The 22,297-nt window shown below is 43.5% G+C and overlaps 1 protein-coding gene across 3 annotated transcripts in view; it reads left to right on the top strand.

Annotated features, from left to right (window-relative positions):
- ARHGEF3 (Rho guanine nucleotide exchange factor 3) overlaps window positions 1-22,297 on the top strand; it is a 284,344-nt gene that overhangs the window by 229,836 nt on the left and 32,211 nt on the right. For all 3 annotated transcript variants that reach the window (XM_046674001.1, XM_046674009.1, XM_046674017.1), the window contains one exon: window positions 15,209-15,316. In XM_046674001.1, coding sequence (XP_046529957.1) covers window positions 15,209-15,316 — 108 coding nt within the window. The remainder of the gene's footprint in view (window positions 1-15,208; window positions 15,317-22,297) is intronic.

A 22,297-nucleotide genomic window follows, 5' to 3' on the forward strand; every position in this document is an offset into this window, starting at 1 on the left:
CCCAACATGCAGGCAGCGCTTGTTATTCAGCAGAAAGTGGGCTGGGGAGTCAGGCAATCTCATTGGGGAGTTTGGCAGACTGGGAGGGTAACAGTACTAGGAGGTGGTCATCCAGGGAGCCCCCTGATGCTGGATGCTAACACACCAGTCCCCAGTGTGCCCTTAAAGGAACTCAGCATGTGCCTGTGCACCTGGCTGGTACTCTAAGATGCTGGAGGAGGAGCCAAGAGGGGCTGTTGACTCCAGAGTGATAGGGCTTGAATGTTGAATGAACAGCTTCTACTTTCCCACTCCCTGCCTCAGTCTCTACTACCCTTCTATTTCTCCAGTCCTTATGTCCTTCAGGGCTTCCACCTGGCTTAGGAAACAAGCAGTGCTATGGTTAAGAACCCAAGCCTTGCTGAGTAGCAGCCTTGGACTCAATCCTGGCTCTGCCACTCACTACTGGTTGTGTGACCTTAGGCAAGATTCTTAACCCCTCTGAGCCTCGGTTCCCTGCTTTGTGAAATGGGTCTGTTAATAGTACTAACTTGAGAAAAGTCGAGGAAATCGTGCACAGAAAGCACTTTGGCACAGCCTGGCACGAAGTCGCCCTCAGTGTTATTGCTGTTATGTCATAAAAGGAAGTTGTGTGTCCTGGGAAGGCTTTCAAGTCAGGTAGACTTGAATTCAAGTTTCAGCTCTGCCAATTAATTACTAGGTATGACTTGGGGCGAGTCACTTCACTTCTCTGAGCACCTACTTCCTCTTCTATAAAATGGGGTGATGGGATTGCTATACAGAATAGATTAGTGTGTGTGTGTGTGCGTGTGCGCACATGCCAGCACCTGGCACAGGGCGACTCCATGGTTTTTGGTGCTTCCTCCTCCCCACCCAAGGGTCCTCATTGTCCAAATGAGTCACACTCCCTTCTCTACTTCACAGAGTCAGAAGAGTCGTACCTGGGTCAGGTGTAGGATAGCTTCTCTGTTTCTAGAAAATTGCTAGAATCTGTGAGTAGGTAGGGACCTGGCAGCATGTAATTTATTTAACAGCAATTCTGGCGGCTTTGCGGGCTCAGGCATCCCTGCCACCCCGCTGCACAGCCCAGCTTGGTAAATTCAGCAGTGCCCAGAGCCTGACTCTTAAGTGGAGAGGTAGAAGGAGGAGTGCCTGGCTGATAAATGAGCTTTCCCCTCCATCCCTGGGAGTGCTTGGGGAACCTTTTCCAGGGGAGTCTTTTCCAGGTTAGACCACCAGTCGAGCCCCAAAGGAACCCTCCCCTCTGTAGATGGTCTGTGCTGGAAAACTCGTGGGAACTTTGCCCCTTTCTGCCACAGGAGTACTTTACCTCAGGTATAAATAACATTCTTCTTTCACCACAAAACTGCTTTTGTCTTTTCTGGAAAATTTTATTGGCATCCCTTACCAGTGAATCTCCAATGGCTAAACCAACATTTTTTTTACAAAACCAAATTCCAGATCATAGCTTTGTATTTACTTCTTTTAAGTCAACTACCATTGTCTATTCGTTTTCTCTCTGTGTCTTTGTGATTGAAATGAGCTGCCAGGGATATGAGGAGCAGACCTGGGTCTCTGAGGCTTCTGCCACCTCTGTCGTGTGTATGGTACATTCTTCCTCAGATTCACAGGGTTCTGAATTTTAATAGACTGTAGATAATGATACATCTGGTCGCATATTAATTGCTGAGAGTTAGAAATAATGCATAATCACTATGTTTCGAGGTTGCAAATGTGCAGCCCTGAGAGCCAATGTTTATTATGAGCCTTTGGAAAAATCCATTGTTAGTGGACATTTTTAAATTCCTGTCATTAAAAATGTGCTACAGAATGAAAATTGTCTCAGATAAAGTCACTCTCATGTTCTACATGTGTGTGTGTGCACACGCACACACACACTCCTCCCGAGGAATAACATTTCAAAGATATTCATCTACTCGGTTGCGGTGTGTAGAGGCAACAGAAAGGCCGTGTGCGTCCATTATAAATGACCTGCCTCACAGTTTCCTGAACACCATGCTCTGCACCTTATTTTTCTACATACCGTTGCTCAGTGGGTGGTAAGATGGCAGCTGAAAGCCAAAAACAGGAATGTTTTAAAATTTTTATTTTATTCCCAATTCAGTCAGTCCCTTGTGGCTGTGTGACTGGTAGCTTTTTCCATTTTGAATACTCAGATTTCAGTGTATTCTGTTCTCAGTTGAGAGCAGACTGTTCTAAAACACCCAAGTTCAGTGTTCCCTGGTTCTACATGGAGGCACATGCTGCCGAGGATGCACGGGGACCAAATGGTTTGAAGGGATAAATTGTGCTAAGAGGGACAGCTCGGGGTTACCAGGGAGCACAGCAAATGTATTTTATGTTTCTCTCTGGAGGTCACATCTTCGCAAGGCTTAGCTGCTCAAAATCATTATTCTTGTCTAAACCAGAAACTGAATGGGCAGCAAGAGACGTGAGTCCACGTTCTCCTGTAGACGCTGTGCCCTTGGTCAGCTGTCCCTGTAGGTTTTACCCAGTAGCTGAATGTGAGATCCCTGGTCCCAGCCTACTCTTCCGTCAGATGGCAGCCTGGCAGTCAGCTTTGCTTGTCTGAGATGTGTTTGATCATCCCAGATTCAGCTAGAACAGTCTGTCCTTACTTTGGGACATTGAGATTAAGATCTGCGCATCTTTTTTCATCTCTGTACTTCTTTTTCCTCTGCTGGGAAGCTAAGATAATGCAAGCTTCAAAGGATGACAGGTGGATGAGAGAGAGAGGACATGTCAGTGGGTCTCTGTGATCTTTTCTGGAAGCCAAAGGTAACATGTTTTTTTGGGGAGAAATTCTACCTTGCACATCCGACCTGACTTGGGTTGAACACCCAGAGTTCCTTTCATTGCCTAATCCCAGATAGTATTGGGATCTGGCAAGATTGAAGACCAACACTTCTAGCCCATAATTCAGCTATGTAGGGTGGGGTGAGAGGGGTTTGATGCACAGACTTCAAGACCCACCTATTTGGGTTCCCTTCCCCCACTCAAGTTTTTATCTTGGTACTTTATAGCTATCATTTTCTTCTCCTGGGACATAACCTTGGATCCTGCCAAACCCCTCCCAGTTTTGCTCTATTCAGCCAGAGCTTGACTAAACAGATGATAAGTCTATAGGAAGAAAGGAAAGGCAGGAATGTGGAATCAAAATGCACAATCTCATTGCAGCCCAAGGCCTCAGTGGCCAGAGTATGTCATTGGTGAGATTGTAGCAGGTGACATGGAGCTCCAGCTTTGTCCCTGGGAGGCCCAGGGTAAAATCCACTGCTGCAGGGAATGGACGAGGGCAAGAGAGCAGGCTGGGGGAGAGATCATGCCTTTCCTTGGACATTAGAAATAAGGACAATAATCTGATATTTACAGGGGACGATTTGTCAGGTAGTCTTGTACCAAGCACATTGCACACATGATATGTCATCTTCCCAACAACCCTATGAGGGGGAAGGAGAGTCACCCCCACTTCACAAGGGAGGAGACCAAGCCCATTGTTGGCCCCAGGTCTTAGAGTATTGAGGTCACAGGGCATTGCACTCTGTCCAGAAAGGTTGGCTCATATTTTATCCTTAAATCCTTTGCAAAGAATCAACACATTCTTTAGGCTGGAATGATAAGAACTTTGTCACTCGCTGCAGAGGCTTTCAGCTCATTTCTCAACTTTGAGGAAGCCTCAGCAAATGTCCTAAAGTACCCTTGAGGTCTGGACACACCGGTTCCTGAACCCTGAAGCAGGGTGCAATCCCCAGAGGCATTCTTCTGCCTCTTCCCCTCCAACCCTGCCCAAGGGGGAACCAGGGAATCCCTTTTACAGAGCGGGGAAAAAAATGCAGGGGCCAGCCTGGTGGTGCAGTGGTTAGGTTCACACATTCTGCTTCAGCGGCCCGGGGTTTGCCGGTTAGGATCCCGTCTGCAAACATGGCACCGCTTGGCATGCCATGCTGTGGCAGGCATCCCACATATAAAAACGTAGAGGAGGATAGGCATGGAGGTTAGCTCAGGGCCAGTCTTCCCCAGCAAAAGAGGAGGATTGGCAGCAGATGTTAGCTCAGGGTTAATCTTCCTCAAAAAAAAAAAAAAAATGCAGAATTTATATCCCACCCAAAGGTTTCTAAGAAGTCAGTAGGAAATGACTGTGCAACCCCAGAACCACAAAGGCCTTGCTCTGGGCCATAGGGCTGTTACTAGGCCACCACTACTGCTTCTGGGCACCATTGCTGGCATCCTCCAACCAGGGATGTGCAGCTTTGGCCCATTTTCCAGACCTGGGGAGGGGCATGGCATGGTGGGCATATCACTTCTGTGTCTTTTTTGCCAAAAATCCATAACCTGAATCTAATCATGAGAAAACATCCTCTGGGCCCAAGTCTGGCCTTCCCATAAGGGCTACAGAGGCATGATTCTGCCAGCAACGCTCACACTCTTTCAGGAGGTCAAACTCTTGAAGTGCTTCAGCTCTGAGCATCTGGCCCTTTCTGCCTCGACAGAGTAAGAACTTTGCTTGACGTTCAGAAGGCAGATGTAGAGCCAGGGACCGCAAAGAGAGCTAAATATTTGGCTTCCTCTTTCTCTGAAGGTCTGTAGTGCCATGTCTGGGCATGACCAAAATGGGTTTCAGGCAATGGGCTGGCGTTTGCTAAAAGGAACTTATTGGGGTGTGGGTGTGCATTTCTCCTCCTGCCCAAGGTTAAGTAATAGTAACATCCTGTGAGAGAGAACTTGAATGTGGTTTTCTACTAAACTCCAATATTTTAGGGCTATTTATTAGATGTGTTTAATCTGGGGCCAATTTAACCAGTAGCAGACTAATAAAATAAATTTGGGCTTACTGCCAGGACAAATGTTGACTTACCCTTATAATGTTGACTGAAACGAATCACTTTGAAAGTAATTGAGGAGTGAAACTTTAGCCAAAAATACAGCGTCTGAAACAGTGGTTCTGTTTTATTTTACTGGCATGGCTAAGAGATTATGTTTGTAACCTAGCCTGCTGCTGCCTGCTTCAACTCTCAGGGAGTCCCATATTTTACTGAATTATTTCCCAGGGTTCATTTTTTTTCAGCCCATAAACTATCATTCAGCCAAAATGCATTTCCCCATGGCAGACAAGTAGGACAGGTTACTTTTCCAGTGCAGGGGCAAACATTCAATGATAATAAGAAGAATAAAGATAATAACTTGCTTGAGGTCTTCCTTCAGAAACAAAATGGTATATACCATGACCCTTAGCCCTCTCAGAGGTTATAGTAAAATTAATTGCTTCTCCAGGGTATACTGGATGAAATCCATCTTGCTCGCCCCACACCCTACCTTTCCTTCTTTTTGCCGTTCCATTTATACAAACATTAGGGAGCTGTAGTATTTTGCCAGCATGTGTTTTGGACTTGAAGGAAGCAGAGGAAGGTCTGGAGGAAATGAAGCAGGGATGACCACAGAAATTGCCATAAAGTATGATTTCTTTCTGTCCTTGTTTTTTGTTTGCATTTTATAGGAAGCTGTGTTTGGGGCAGGGACTGAGCATACCTTCAGAGGCTCATGCCAGCATTGTGTGAGCTGTCAAATGACGCCTGATGCCTCTCCCTTAACCAAGGCTCCCATAAAAACAGCACCTCACAGATGGACTTTGGCCAGATGCTGTAGGTGCTGACTGGACTCTTGGTGCTGACTGGCTCAGGCAAAGGTAGACTTGATACACAGGGAATAAAGATAATCTCTCCAACCTTAATGTGTTCAGTTTTACAGCCCCCAGAGTTGATGGTTTAATTTGTGGATTGGCCCAGACCACCTTGTGACGTCTCCGTCAATTGCTATTTAGCATTTCCATGAGGGGAGGCGGGAGAAATTGTCAGATCCTCAACTCAGCAATCCAACAGCTCGGCCGGCCGTGAGACTGAACAAACTCAGAGTGTTTTATGGATTTTATTTATCCAGGTTCTCCTGATCCACATCAGCAAAAAACAGAAAAACAGCATTTGTTTTTTCTTTTAAAGAAGGAAATTGGGATGTTTTCCTTATATCTGATATGGAGAGAGTTGGGCCATTTCATCAGAGGAAATCAAATCTCCCTTGGATGCATAGCTAGGCAACCAGACTTGCAGCTGGAGAAAATAAACACAAGGGTGTGGCCTCCATCTTTGAGATTAACCAAGACAAATGTATCAGGGATCCCTCCAGGAGCCATTCCTGGTAGTTGTCAAAGTCCACAAAGCGTATTGTCCCTTTGTTGAAACTGATAAGCATCTCTAGAGGAAAATTATAGTTCTGGGTTTGAAGACCCGTTGTTCACCTTGTGGATTAGAAACCAATGTAATTCTGAAATGTGTTTGGCCTGATCAATGAAGCCAGGTTTCTGTTGGAATTTGGGTCTCATTATTTGCCTTGCAGCTTCTGGTAACGGATGACACCAGGTCAGTTAGCTCTGTGCCAGGGAAAAGAGAACAAAAAAAAAAATGTAATGGAAATTTTGGAGTTAGAAACCATGTTTTCATTATTATCTTTTCTATTTCCAAAAAAATAAGATGAAGAGTCACTTGCAGGGTCCGAAGAAGCTCCCCTGCCTGTTCCTACAGCCCCGCTCCTCTTGCTTGAACGGCTCTGTGTCTTACATGCCCCTGTGGTGCACTGTACCCTGCCTGCTGCCCGCCTCACCTGCCCCACTCCTTCCATGTTCCAGCCAACGCTGACTCTCTTGGGTACTCTGCCGGGATCAACCTTCTGGTTGTACTTGTTCAGCCAGGAGACATTCCTCTAAGGGTGACAGCTACACACTTCAATGAAGCCCACTTTGCAGATGCTGGGTAAACACTTCAGAATTGGATTTAAAAGGATGCACATAGTCACAAAGTATCTCTTCCAATATATGTATTAATTACAAAGGGAAGAGTAATAACTTTACAAGGGAGAAATCCACCAGATACCACCTGTATTAGTTTCCTAGCGCTGCTATAACCAAGTATCTCAAGTTGCTGGCTTAGAACCACAGAAATTTATTTCTCACTGTTCTGGAGACTAGAAGTCCAAAATCAAGGGGTTGGCAGAGCCGTGCTCCCTCTGAAACCTGCAGGGGAATCCTTCCTTGCCTCTTCCTAGCTTCTGGTGTTTACTGTCAATCTTTGGTGTTCTCTGGCTTGTAGATGCATCACTCCAATCGATGCATCTGTCATCACACGGCATTCTCCGCGTGTGTCTCTGTCTAAGTTTCCCTTCTTATAAGGACACCAGTGATTGGATTTAGGGCCCACTCTAATCTAGTGTGGCCTCATGCTAACTTGATTACATCTACAAAGATCCTATTTCCAAGTAAGTTCACATTCACAGGTTCAGGGTCTATAGAATTTCAACATATCTTTTTGGGGGCATGCAGTTCAACCCATAATACCACCTTAACCAAGTGGTCAAGGTTAACATCACCAGTAATAAGATATACTGATATCATGTACCCCCTGATATGATGTACCGAGAGGGGCACATCACTTCTGTTGTATTCTTGCCAAAAATACATAATCTGAATCTAACCGTGAGAAAATGTCAGACAAATCTAAATTGAGAGTCATTCTATAAAATAACTCATCAGTACTCTTCAAAAGTGTCAATGTCGTGGAAGACAGAGACTAAAGAACTGTCATGGATTGGAGGAAACTATGGCAATATGACAATGAAACATAATGTGGGATTCTGATTAGCTCCCGAAACAGAAAAGGGACATTAGTGGGAAAACTGGTGAAATCCCAGTAACTCCTTAAAAGTTTAGTTAATAATGTTGTAGCAATGTTAATATCAATGTTTATGTAAGATGTTAACATTAGGGGAAGTAGGGTAAAGAGTGCACAGGAACACTCCGTACTATTTTTGCAACTCTACTGTAAATCTAAAATTATTTCAAAGTCCGTTTTTTAAAAAAAGAGAATGCATACATTGAATAATTAGATAAATTCACCTGTTCTTAGAGGCAAAGGGGAGGAAGAGGTGAAATAATCTAGTAAAAACATACCAAGTTTTTACTCATATTTTAGGCTCTGTTAATTGAGAGCTGTCTTTTCACAAAGCACTATGCAATGTGGTCATCTTTTCTCTTGAACAGACTAGTTATCCCTTGAGCAGAATAGTTATCTCTTGGGCACACTAGCGTAGCAGAGGTGTATGGTTCAGTGTATAATCCACATCTTGCCTCTGCCACCTGAGATGTGTGACCTGTTTAACTACTTATGCTCATTGAACCTCAGCTTACTCATCTGTAAAATGGGGATAAGGATATTACCTCCCTCATAGGATGTTCTGAAAATATGATGAGAAAATCCATGTAAAGCTCCTGGCCCAGTGTCTGACACAGATTGTAAGCAATAAATGATAGCTCTTACCCACAGAATTCTCACTACTGCATTATGAGAGGATTATTTCCCCATTTTTCAGGTGAAGAAACTGGGCAAATAACTTGCCCAGGGTCACCCAGCTGGTAAGTATGAGAGCCAGACTAAGAGAGAGAGAGAGAGAGGGGGGGGGAGGGAGGGAGGGAGAGAGAGAGAGAGAGAGGTAGGTAGGTAGGTAGGTAGGTAGGTAGGTAGAGAGAGAGATGAATAGGTAGACTTATTTTTTAAAAATATGGCTCATTCTCAACCATTTAGTTAGAAAAACATTAACCAAGAGGGAAAATCTGCAGGAATTCTTTGAGGGGCAAGATACAAAATAAGCTGTCAGGTCTGCCCAAAGGGGATGAGTGGGACCATTTGAAGTAAAGCTTATGGCTTGGAAGGAGGTAGAGGCAGGAGTAAAAGAATTGGCCGATGAGTCAGAGACACTGAAAGGGTCGGGTGGGAAGGCCTTGACAGTAGGAGGGGTCAAAGGAAGTGAGGACACAAGAATATTTGTTGTGACCTAGAAGTTTTGAAGGGTGAGAATCTTGGGCATAAACTGTTAAACACTGTGGACCATCCTTTGGCCCTAAGGAAGGGGAGGTAATGTTGAAGCAAATGTAGAGTAATGCGTGGGAGTGAGGATCTGACAAGGATGGGAGTCTTAGCCTTCTTAGTAGAAGATGATGCCTTTGTAGGAATGGAAAGAAAAGCATGAATTTGGGAGGCAGTCGTGGGGAAAGCAAAGCGTACTCACAAAATAAATAGGACAGAACAGAGGTTTCCTCTCCGTGGGCAGTCTGATCTTGAATGCCCTATTTTCTCTGGCTATTTCTACGATAAATCAAGAGTTGAACTCTGCCAGATTGTTTTACGTCCTGGCATTTAGTGATCAGGAGACTGTTGATGGGTTTCTTAATGAGAGCAAATAGAAAAAGTCAATAGAATAAAACAGACTTTGGGGAGTCTGGCAGCCAGATTGGTGCCTCTCCTTGGGGTTGCCTATCTTTAATTGTTCAAGGTAGCTCTCCCAGCTTTCAATTTCCCAGCCATGTAGACCTTTCTCTATTATGGCTAATGCTAGTTGCGAATTATTGAAATTCAGTACTGGATTTTTTTCATTTTACCAGGTTTATTCTAATTGCATTTGATTGTAGATGATGTCTGTCTCTTTAGTTTCCTTTCTCAATAGGCCCTCACTAACAACTGGAGTAAAAACCTCAGATGGCACCTGTCTGCTCCACTTGAGCATTCACTGGTACATTTGTGAAACGGTTTTCTGTCTATTAAAATAAATCTGTTTATTATGGAGAATTCTGACTGCATACTGAGTCCCCTGTGCCCAGCCTTCAGCTTTGACAGTTACCAGCCTGTGATCAGTCCTGTTTCTTACACATCCCCTTTCCCCAGCCCCATATTACTGTGAAGCAGACCCCCAGCAGCATATCGGGTTTTTTTTCCTTCCTCTCCCCAAAGCCCCACAGTACATAGTTGTGTATTTTAGCTGTGGGTCCTTCTGGTTGTGGCATGTGGGACACCGCCTCAGCATGGCTTGATGAGCAGTGCTAGGTCCCCACCCAGGATCCGAACCGGTGAAACCCTGCGCCGCTGAAGCAGAGCACGCGAGCTTAACACTCAGATATGGGGCTGGCCCCAAGCATATCATTTTTAATGACCTTTATTTGTATATATTACTGGTCAGGGAAAGTTTGTGCTATATTCAGGCTGACTTGTTTGGAAAGTTAAGGGGATAAAATGCGGTAGGATAGGGTTTACTCACAAAACGTAAGTCAGATATATCCCCTGCTTACCAGGGGAGGACCCTGCATGCCTGGCTACAAGAAGACGATACACATCGATCCTATGCCATCTGGTGGTGCCTGAAGACTATCTAAGAGTGCCTGTGGGAGGGTGCCCTGCCTGGGAGTGTCATCTTTGGGTATGTCGGAGTAGAAAGCTGAGGCTGAGGACCACTGACCCAGGATACGACCCTGTGAAGCCGGCTGTAGAATAGAGCAGTGGTCAGCAAACTATGGCTCTTGTGCCAGATGTGGCCCACTTCCTATGGCCCTCATGCTAAGAATGGTTTCTGTATTTTTTAATGGTTGAAAAAAAGTAAAAAAGAATATTTTGTGATATGAAAATTATATGAAATTCGAATTTTTGTGTCTATAAATAAAGGTTTCCTGAAACATAAGCACACCCATTTATTTACATACTGTTTATGGCTGATGGCAGGGATAAGTAGTCGTGACAGAGAGTGGATGGCCCGCAAAACCAAAAATAGTTACCATCTGGCCCCTTGCAGAAAAAGTTAGCCAAGTCCTGGTGTAGGGCATGGGCTCTGGAGCCAGCCTGCCTAAGTTCAAGTCATGGCCACGTTTTTTAGCTGAGTGACTTTAAGCAAGTTGCCCACTCCATGCCTCAGTTTCCCCATCTTTAAAATGAGGATGACAATAGTAGCTACCCTGCAGGGATGTTAGAAGGAGTAAATTAGTAAATATCTGTAAAGCAATGAGAAGAGTCCCTACAATAAGTATGAACTCATTATTATTATTTAATAATGCTAGCTCTTTCTCGATCACTCTGAGATTGTGACTTCCTGTTTAACATGAGGATGAGGAAAGCCTCCTAGAGGGTTACTGGGTGGATGAAATGTGACTTCTGGGTGTGCAGTTCCTAGCACACCTCCTGTCACACAGATGGAGCCCTGTATAAGGCTTCCCTGATAATTCCAAACATTTGAAAGACTTTTCTACGACTCTATCCACTCGTGGACAAAAAGCGTCTGCTGGTACAGTCGATCATCACGTCTCCTTCGCTCCTGGCCAGTGTAGAGCAGGGGTGCCCTGCAGTAGAGCAGGGAGTCCTATAGCAGTCCGGTGGCTGCATTTCTGGCCCTTCTTGGGCTATGTTTGTGGCTTAGTGAAAGCAGAGTCTAAGGGCAGCTACAGACATAATGTGGAAACCCTCCTACTGTTCCCCAACCTCACTCCGGCTGCAAAAATGAAGAGCAGGGAGAATGAATAAGGGTTTCCTGAATGCCATGTCTATTAGGATGGAACTATTTTTGAAGGAATAAAGAATTGTGCTAGATCATATTGATATGATAGGCATTTTCTTACATTGCACATAATCTGCTTTGGTTTTTATCTCTGGGGCGGAAGAGTGAGGAGAGGATAAAAATCATTGCATTCCCTGAGGAAGGAATATTAAAATCTATTCAATTAAATCTCACATTAAAAATAAAATTGCATGGAATGCTTTATTTCTCTTTGTTTGTAATTCAGGCACAAGATATTTTAAATTGTTAGTAATTTTATTTTTATTTTATTTATTTATTTTTTAGAGGACGATTAGCCTTGAGCTAACTGCTGCCAGTCCTCCTCTTTTTGCTGAGGAAGACTGGCCCTGAGCTAACATCCGTGCCCATCTTTCCTCTACTTTATATGTGGGACGCCTGTCACAGCATGGCTTGCCAAGCAGTGCCATGTCCACACCTGGGATCTGAACTGGCAAACCCCAGGCTGCCAAAGCAGAGCATGTGCACTTAACCGCTGCGCCACTGGGCCAGCCCTTTAAATTGTTAAATCAATTCCTTTATGAGAAAATACAACCTCTATGTCCTTCTTCAGTCTATTCCCTTCCTCCCACCTGTCTCTTCTTTTTTCCTTCCTTTATTTTTCCCCTTCTTGTACTCTGAAAAGATGAGGGGAAAACATTTGATAAAAGTCAATACTCACTTATGATAAAAATTCACAGCATACTTAGCATAGAAGGGAACTTTCTTTACTTGATAAAGGGTGTCTCTTCCATGCTTTCAGCAAACACAATACTTAAAGATGAAATCTTCATAATAATCACTTTAGAATCAGGAATTAGACTAGTATACCCACTGTCTCAGCTTGTAATCAACAATATACAGGTGGTCCTAGCCAGTGCAATAAGACAAGAAAAACAAGCTATAAAGCCTGGAAAAGATGCAACAAAACTCTTGTTATTCAGAAAGTACTGTCTGCAGTGAATACTCAATGCCTTTTTCTTTTTTCTCTTCTTGTTTTTTTAACTTCTTTGGAAGATGCGCTTCTGCCCTGTCTTAAAATTCCAGGGTGGGGGTGGTATCTGCACTTGAAATAGGGCGCCTTGCTCTTGCGTTTAGTATTGACCTGGCCCAGCTTGGTCTGGCAGGTGAGTTGTTGGACTAGGAAGCCTCTGCAGGTTGTAGTCTGTCATCTCTCCATAAAGCCCGAAAGCATTTCTGGTATTGCATTTGCTAGTTTTCAGAAGAGCTATTTAACTGGAATCTGGAAACATTTTCCCTGAGGGCTCTTTTTAGACAGCAGTTAAATGTAGCTGGAGACATACTGAGTAAATGGAAAAGAAAAATCAAATTAGGCCAAGAATTTTTTTTAATCTCCTATTCTCACTGAAGCCCTCAAGGAGAACTTCATAATTCATGCTTAGCTCATGTGAGTCAGGCACAAAGCCTCCTCCATAGATCCAATAACCTGTAAATGTTCTGGTTTTGAAATTGAACCTGCTCACTTTCCTGGATCACAGCACTAAATCATACAGCAATGATTTCTGGTTCGATTGTTCGTTACTTGGGAATGTCAGATTTCCGAGAGCAGCCCCATGTTTACTTCCAAATGGGCAATGCCTTAGGAGAGGAGTTTTAATTATAATCTCATGTAGCAGCATTGCACACAACCTGGTGAGGGGCTGGCATTTGCATTGTGCATACATCTTGTAGCTATGCAGAAAACACTCCTCCAACTGGGTCATGAAAATGGGCGGCAAAGTCAGCCGAACCTTAGAAAAGATGACACAGCAAGTGAAACAGAGCTGAATCTTCCCCCTTCCTGCCAAGCATGCAAAGCTCCCTACCCCTTTTTAAAGCAAGAGAACCCAATTGGCATTTGCCTTTCAACCTCCCCATTCTGAAACAGAATCTGTGACCCAGCAGCTTTAGCCAGGAGACTCAGGAGTCTCCAGGCTGTGAGGTGGATGCAGGATTATCTAAGACCAAAACCCCTCCCCCAGGAAATCACCCTTCTCCTCACTTGCTGCAGTGCAGTGTGTGCCACCGAAGGTAGTGATATCACAACTCTGGCATTTCCAGCTCAAAGCAGGAGCCATTTAGAGAAATTCAGGGGATGCTCAGGAGGCTTTGTGTGTATGTGTGTGTGTGTGTCTGGAGATTCAGTATGCCTGTGGTGTAGCTCTGACGTAAAAAATATTCTAAAAATCTCCTCTGGGCGCAGATGCTCAGGAGCCAGGCACTGGACAGGGAGCTTCCTGAAGGGCACTGTCACCTGGAGGCAGAATGGCTATTGGATCTTTGTCTTCAGCACTTAAATAATTGTAATGTGATGTCTCTCATGTTGAGAGATTCATCCTTTGTATTTTGGAACTGAGCCTTCCCAGTGTTCAGAGAGTTTCCTACTGTCCAGCTCAGCATGCCAAGAAGCTGAAGAGGTGCCCGGCAGCCCTGATTCATTCTCTGTCTTGGAAAAGTATTTCACTGCTTCGAGATATCGTGAAGTCACTCCTTGGCCATGTTGTGGAATTCTTTTGCACCTTTTGTTTTTTCAGTCTTTTAATTTTTTTATTTAAATGCCAGAAAGGTTGGGTCTGTTTCAAAGAAGGCTTCTGATTTCTGAGGCTGGCAAGGGCGTAAAATGACTTGAGAGTTTCTCAGCAGAATTCCAAATTCAGGCAGGATTTTTCCAAGCACCTACTATGTTCAAAACATGCTGCAGGGATGTCCTGGAGAATCTGAAGTTCTGGCTTAAACCTTGAAACTTTGAAAGCAATGCCTGAAACAGAAAGATGAGCATCTTGAGTCTCCCTCTGGAAATGATTGAGATTCGCCACAATTGGCAAGTTTGGCTTTTTCCGTCAAAATTTGCTGTCTCCATGTGCTGTCCAGCATCTACTGCAGGTCAGATGGAGCTTAGGAAGACAAGGGTAACTGTTCTTTGTCTTTGTAAAATGTTTATCTGTCATCTCTCTCTTTCCCACAGCCTGTTGTTCTTATTTATGTAATTCTTGTCTGCAAAGTCATTGGAATGGGTAGGCTCCCTCTCCTTGCATATTTGCAAGTGTTTTATGTGGCAGTCATGTTCAAAATTTGTGGCTATATATATAGTATAAAAATCAGTGTCCATGGTTGGGTTTTCTCTCTGTACATTTTCTTTTACTGTCTGGTTGTTATTTATACGTATTAGTGTGTGCATTTGAAATATACTGTAGATACAAAGATGCTTTCTTAAGAGCCCAGTAATACAGGAACTTTTTTTAAAAAAATCTATATTTTTTTTAATTTAATGAACTAAAAAATATTCTTTGTGCTTTAGAAAAGCCATTGCATAAAAGAAATTTGGAGAGCAGCTTCAGGCAAGGTGAGGTAAAGGTTTTTTAAAAGATGAGACCAGAAGCATCAAAAGACAACTGCCTGACAAGGTCATTGGATGGGAAATCTGAGGCAGCTTTTCTCTGCAGGAGGGGTGGAGGAGAATGATTCTACTAAGTGGAGGCTTCCGAATTAAAAGCTGGCAGATATTGAGGGTTAGGGGTATGGAGCAGATCCCTGCCCATTTCCTGTCCCCCAGAGGCTGCTTCTGTTGACATCCCTGTGCCATTGCTCTTTCCCTGGCTCCTAAGCCAGGTCATCTCTGCACAGCTGGAGTGAAACGGGGCACGGTTTGCATTCCACAGATCGGTGTGCAGCCAGCACCTCGTGGAGGGGGGACACAACTGTATGGTAGAGTTATGTTGTCTTCGTAATTGACCTTGACATTCTCCTTTCCTTTTTTTTTTTTCCAACCATACAGGAGCCTAGTAATAAACGGGTCAAACCCCTTTCCAGAGTCACATCACTAGCAAACCTCATCCCACCAGTGAAGGCTACACCGTTAAAGCGCTTCGGCCAAACCCTGCAGGTAAGGTCACAGTGGGCTCATGTTTGCAGAAAACCATGTTGCCCAGGAGGGGACATCCCCGTCCTACCCAGAACCTGCTCTGGTTTCAGGTAGACCTGAGTCAATGCTTATTTTAATAGAAGAGAGCAAGTGAGGGGACTGAAAGGAAGAGGTGTTTTCAAGTTGTAAACTGGAGTCAGGTGGAGTCCTTCGAGGGGTAACTTGAACAGTCATCTCTGTTGGGTCTTTCCTCACAATTGTATTTCAGTCCTGTGCCCCATCCAGACGCACTTTTACAGGTTTTGTCCTAAAACATCTATGGGCCTCCTCAGGAAACTACATGATGTGAGCCGGAAGGCAGGAGAGCCTGGTGGCTTACACCAGGGTCTGCAAACTATAGCACGTGGAAAAAAATTGAGCCTACTCCCTGCTTTCTTATGGCCCACAAGCTAAGAATGGTTTTAACGTTTTTAAATGGCTAGGAAAAAAATCAAAGGAGGAATGATCTTTTATGACACATGAAAATTATATGAAATTCAAATTTCAGCATCCATAAATAATGTTTTGTTGGAACATAGGCATGCTAAATGTTTATGTGTTGTCTATGGCTGCTTTTGTACTGCAATGGCAGAGTCAAGTCCTTGTACCAGAGACCATATTGCCCACAAGGCCTAAAATATTTACTCTCTAGCCCTTTACAGAAGATGTTTGCTGACCCCTGGATTAGAACAAGGGCCCTAGAATGAAATATCTCAGTTCTGACCTCAGCTCTGTCACTCAAAGACTTTGTCACTTTGGGCAGGTGTCTTAACATCTCTGGGTCTTGCTTTCATTCCTGATGGATAAATTGGAGATGATGCTACCAGGTCTTTTATAGAATCACTGTAAAGATTTATAAGATAGTGCATTTAAAGGACTGAATTGCTAACAAAACTATACGAAGCCCTTTGTTAGCAAACACTAATTTACTAGTTAGCTAAGTAGTAAATATTAGCTACCATAATAGTTCTTTGGCTAATAAGTGGTTGTATTCAGTCTTGTTCTTAAACTCCTGATAACATTTATCTTTTAAGGTGAAAATTGAGATTTGTCCAAGGCCTTGGACCAAATTTGATAATCATAAAGATCCTCTTGTAGACTGAAGCCCGCAAAAGTCATGCCATGAACAGGCTCACCTTGTTTAGCTAAGAAGTAGTCTTGAGCCTGCCACTTCTTACTTGTCGTGAATGCTGTTGCTTAGCAGTATTTTATCTTGGCTGACTGAGTCATTAAGAAAATTGTGGACCAGAACCTAAGGCATGTCCCGTGCAATGAAAATCTATGATTTGAGAACTATTTGAGGTCTCCCTCATGCCATCCTGTCGTTGCTTCCACGCTGTTCAGCCAATATGCCGTGACCCTGCAGAGCCTAAGCTGTTCTCGCCACTCTCCTGTGGATGCCATCCCTCTCCGATGTTTATCCCCTGCCCTGCCCATTCCTTTGTTAACTCTGCTGGCAGTTTCTCCTGAATGAATCTCATCACCTAATAAGCTATAGGTTTGGCTCTGTCTCTCTCAGTGCTTAGGCCTCTGAGCCCCTGCTTATCCTCTGATCCCCTTTGTGGGGGAATGGAGAAAAAAAATAAGGTTGTCTGGGGGAGCCAGATGAAGGGCTTTGAAGCTCGTGAAGAAAAATGTGTTTACTTTTTGTCCCCTGTGACCAGTCCCTCAGCCCTCTAGCCAAGTTCATCACAGGCTTCCCCTAGAAGATTCATCACCACCCTAGTCCTGCACATCTGGTCTTTCACTGAGTTCTGCTTTTTGAAAATTCTTAGCCTGTCTACTGCCATTTCACCCTTCCCTTTCCATCCCAGTGGCTGCGGCTCAGGTTCACCCCATAGTTATTCCTTCCCTTGATTACGAGATCTCCACGTTGCCAGTCACCTCCTCCTGTTGTCTCTCCTAGGAGAGTCTACCCTCTGCCCCGAGAAGACTTCCACAAGTATTGAGTGGGCCCTCCTCGTGCACCAGGCTCTTCTTCCTGCCCTCACATTGCTTACATCCTAGATAGAGTCGCCTTCTGGTAGATTTATGGCCACATCTGGCCCTCAAGTTGTGTTTTGTTTGGCTGCATAGTGTTTTGAGCTAACGTTTAAAAATCAAAGCAGTCCATATAACAATCTAGAGTTCTGGCTTCTCTTGAGGAATTGGAAGGCTTGGCAGTGCTGGGCCCGTGTTGCCACATGGCAGTAATGAACTGGACCTGACTAGCCAGCCAACTGTCATCTACAAATGTCCCCACATCTCCTGATGACACCTAGCCCATAAACTCCATGTTTGTGCTCCTGGATCTAGGGGGAGCACTGTCTATGCCTCCCGCCACAGCCCAGCCCTGACTGCATATTGCTGTAAGATCCTCCATTGTCGCAGCTTCGATATCTTCCCTGTGGCTTCCCAGGCAACCTTTATTTCTTTTCCCCTGTTTCTGCCCTACACGGGCAACACTGCAGGAAATATTTCATCACCTTGAAAATTTGCATTGACCTAAAGAACTGAGACAGACAGAAAGCAAGCCATGTCTGAAATCCAACAGACTGAGGCCAAGCAAGGATGAGAGAGCCAGACTTGAGGGAGGGATCTGACATGTGGAAAGTAGTTTCTAAAACCCTAAAGACTTTTTTGGCAAAATAATTTTTTTATTTACTTTTTTCAAATATCATGACAAATAGCTAACCCCAGGCTCCATTTTTTGGGCAGAAATGACCTGGCAGAAGCAGAACGGTTATTCGTAATAACTGTTATGCACATAAACATGGAGAGAACCTGAGCAAGGTGCATATATTTTGTGTGTCCTTGGGGGACAGCGAATGGAAATATGCCCCTGAGGTTGTATGCAGAGTTAGACAGCCATGTTTGAAGGGTGATTTACAAAGCACGGAGAATGCCGTCTTATCTTATTACCCCAAATAGCTCCCTGTCAGTAACCTTGGTGCGTGCAGTGCAAGTTCTGCAGAATTATTTCCTAGCATCCCAGTAGTTTCCTCATGACTTTATTGCTTCCCTCACTAGCTCGAATGGAATAGGGTGCTGGTGTAGCCTGAGGAGCAGGGAGGAGGAGGGGGAAGAGGAGGCCCCAAAGGGGTACTCAGTGGGCCAACTTCACTTCCCGTCTCATTTTATCTTGGTGCCCATTCCAAAAGAGGAGGAACAGAGAATAGGGAGTGTAGGAGCTACCCCAAACCTCTCAGCAGTCATTCATTCCTTACCCATATGTATGTATTATTTATGTCTTTTCTACTTCCAAAAGCAACCCAAGGCTGTAATTGAGCAGCTTGGTCCTCTGTCGCAGTGTCCCTTGTCCCTGGTTCCTGGCACCATATGGACGTACATATCCCTTTGAATATCCAGTCATGCCTCTCAGGTTGAGTTCCTTTTATTCTAGAAGAAGAGATGACTTAGGCCCAAAGTCATGCTTTACCCAAACACAATGCTTTAATCGATAAGGGAACACTTAGCCGTCTTTCCTCTAGTTCCACGGGAGACCACAGTTTAGTCCAGGAGGATATCAGGAGAGCTCGGGCCTGACAACCTCTTCCAAAAAGGTTGAAAACCCAGCCACAAATACAAGTGGTCTTTGCAGCAACAGTTTGGCAAGACACTGCAGGGCTTGTTCTCTTTGCCTCCTCCGTGCCCCGTGTGGACCGGGGGCTTAGGCCTCAGCACAAAGGCGGCATTTGTGGAAGCTGGAGAGGGACGGGCGACTGCGTGGCGCTCTATCTGCTTCTCACCAGGGGAAGTTAGCGCTGCTGGTAGACTGGAGCACAGATGTCTGGATCCCTCTGGGCCTATAAATCCCCTCACTGGCCTGCCCGAGAGGAAAATTGGCCTAGCTCTGAAACAGGCCTGCATGCACTGCTCCTCGTGTGAAGTGAGGAAGGAGAACTTGCCTTTGGAAGTCTCCTCCCCCGTCACAGCTGTGTGGGGCTGGTGGACTCATTTGAGTTGAGTCCAAGTGCATGCTATGGAATGCTGTGTATGTTACACTGTGATTGAGCCCTGCGTTTTCTTTGAACATGAGCTTTATTGCTTTTCCATTATAAGAGTGTATGTTCATTATGGAAAAATACAAAAAAGGAGAAAGAGAAAAGATTCCACTCCAAAACAACTCCTGTTAATATTTTAATAATTTCCTTCCAGTGTTATTCTAGGTATATCTAGCTAACTTAGATGCTCTGAGCCTAACTTGGGGTTACTCACAGTCTGTCCAGCCTTTGTGTGATCTGTTCACTTTGGATTTAAACCTCCAATCCAACTGTGGATGATCAGTTTCTCTTGCATCTCTATTGGTCTCGGCCTCACATATTTCCAAGTTATGCAGTTAGTTGTATAAAAGTTCCTCTTCATCATTGTTACAGCCTCTTGGGAAAATTGTGCCTTTTATTAAAGTTAAATAACCCAGTTTATTTATTTATTTTTTAAAAAAATTTTATTTTTCCTTTTACTCCAAAAGCCCCCCGGTACATAGTTGTGTATCCTTAGTTGTGGGTCCTTCTAGTTGTGACATGTGGGATGCCGCCTCAGCATGGCCTGACGAGTGAAGCGGAGGGCGCAAACTTAACCACTTGCCCACGGGGCCGGCCCCTACCCACTTTATTTCTTTTAAGGCTCTTTGTCTTGGGTTTTGTCTTTTTGTTTGTTTGTTTTTTGCATTTTGTCTGTTGTGTTTTGTTCCATCTCTTCTATTTTCATCCTCCCTTTGTCATTTAGCTGGATCAGAATTTTGTTATGGCTTAAAAGAAATATTATATAACAATTACTCCTGGAAAACATGTTAATGGACTGAGTATATATTATTCCAATGTGTTGATGTGATGTATTTTACATAACCAGTCTCTTATTAATGGATATTTAGGCTGTGAATATTTTTATATTATTAAGTAACTCTGTATTGAATGTCTTTTGAAGGCATGTTCCTATTTTTTTAATTACCTTCATTAAAAATTGAAAAATATAGAGAAGCACAGAAAAGGGAGTAAAAGTCCCTTGTAATCCCATCTCTCCATCACCAAAAAACTTCTGTTAACGTTTTGGCACATAGCCAGGCAATCTTTTCTTTTACTATGTACCTGGGTGTCTATTTTTTAAAAACAAAATCATAATCATGCCGTATATGCTATTTTTTAACTTACTTTTGTCTCAACAGTATAAAATAACCTTACAATATGATGATATATTTTGTGTCATTAAATATTTTTCACAGACCCTATTCTTAATGGGTTCATAGAGTGTTTCATCAAAAGGATATACCGTTTTGTTGAATGAATCTTCTATTGTTGAACATTTGTTTCCATTTTTCCACCATTATGGATAACACTGCTTTAAACTTCCTGATCACAGATCTTGTATGTGTCTGTATTTCTTTCTTTCATTAGATTATATTCCCAGAAGTGGAGTTCTGGTCAAAAGGTGTGAACACTAAAGGCATTTAATATCACTAGAGTTAGGCCTCTATTCTTGATGTGTATCTATTCTTGGAGAGAATTGCTTCTCTGTGTCCTCACATCCTAATTCTAGACTCATAGTCACATTTCTCCCTCTCTACCAGTTTTTTCCTCTGCTGTGACATCTTCACAAGATGGCTTTTCCCAGGGGCCCCTTGACTTTTCCATGCAGGCGAAGGTTGTCTCTTACTTTTCTTTGTATCCACAGTACCTAACACTACACATTACTTAGGATGTGCTTAGAAATTGGTGATTACTACAGTCATGCTTAACAACAGGGATATCTTCTGAGAAATGCATCGTTAGGCAGTTTTGTCGTGTGAAAATCCTAGAGTGTACTTATAGAAACGTCGATGGTATAGTCTACTACAAATCTAGGCTGTGTGGTACTAATCTTATGTGACCACTGTGATATACGCGGTCCATTGTTGACCGAAATGTCATTAGGTGGCACATGAACTGTATTATTATCACTTTTATTACTAGAAAAGGTGGCCATTGCTCTTCCTAGTGGCTCTCCAGGAGCTTACAGTGGGTGCCTACTTAGTAATATTATATAACTGGGCTACTTCTCAATAGAAAATGAGCCCCCTCCCCCACATGTATCCCCTGAGGGAGGATTGTTGAGGCTAAAGGAGGGTTTCTGGTAAATACAGTTTCTGATTGCTCCATTCCCTGGCCTTTAGATCTGGAAATTATTTCATGTAACTCAGACACAGCATAAAATATGATATATTCATGTTCTCCATTAATATTTTCTATATCTACTGTGTTATTTGTTCTGCTCTAGACTTGTTGGGGAAGTAGTCAATATGAAAAAGGAGACAGTGCCTGCTCTTGAGAAGGCAAAATTTACTTGGTAAAAGTTGTCTAAGATATATTAGCAAGTGAAAAAAAGGGGAATTCAAAACCATTGTATCCCAATTAATAAAACACACCCATAATAGTGTGTGTATAGGAAAAAACCAGGAACATCATCAAATTCTTAATAGAGGCTATCTCTTGGGAATATGACTATAAGAGACTTTTACACTTCTTTTGTTTCTGTCTTGTGTTCTCCTCCTTTTTCCCCACTGCATAAGAGTTACAAATCAGTAGAGAATGAATAAACAGCCTCAGACTATTAACTTTTACTTTTTATATTATATATTTCTATCATGCTTGAATTTTTTAAATAATTATATATTACCTTTGCAACCAGATAAAAATGTGTGAGATTTGAAAATCTTATATGATAAAATATACTAGAGAAAGGGAGCTTCATAATGGCCTGTGGGGGAAGGAAAGCTAGCTGGCAAGGGTGGAAGGGTTTGTGTTGGGCCTAGAATGGCTCAGCGATGATGCGGATGAAGAGGAGAAAGGGCATTTCAGGTTTGAGGAAGGAGTGTGAGAAGACTGATGTCATCTAGATATGAGAAGTAAGTAGGAAGAGTACCCAGGCACTTAATGTGCTGGCAACCATGACTTTCCTCTCCAAGGACCTCAAACTTAGTTCTTTGGTCCGAGGTCATCTACTGCCTAC

This window comes from Equus quagga, chromosome 1 (genome assembly GCF_021613505.1).
Source record: "Equus quagga isolate Etosha38 chromosome 1, UCLA_HA_Equagga_1.0, whole genome shotgun sequence".
NCBI lineage: Eukaryota > Metazoa > Chordata > Mammalia > Perissodactyla > Equidae > Equus > Equus quagga.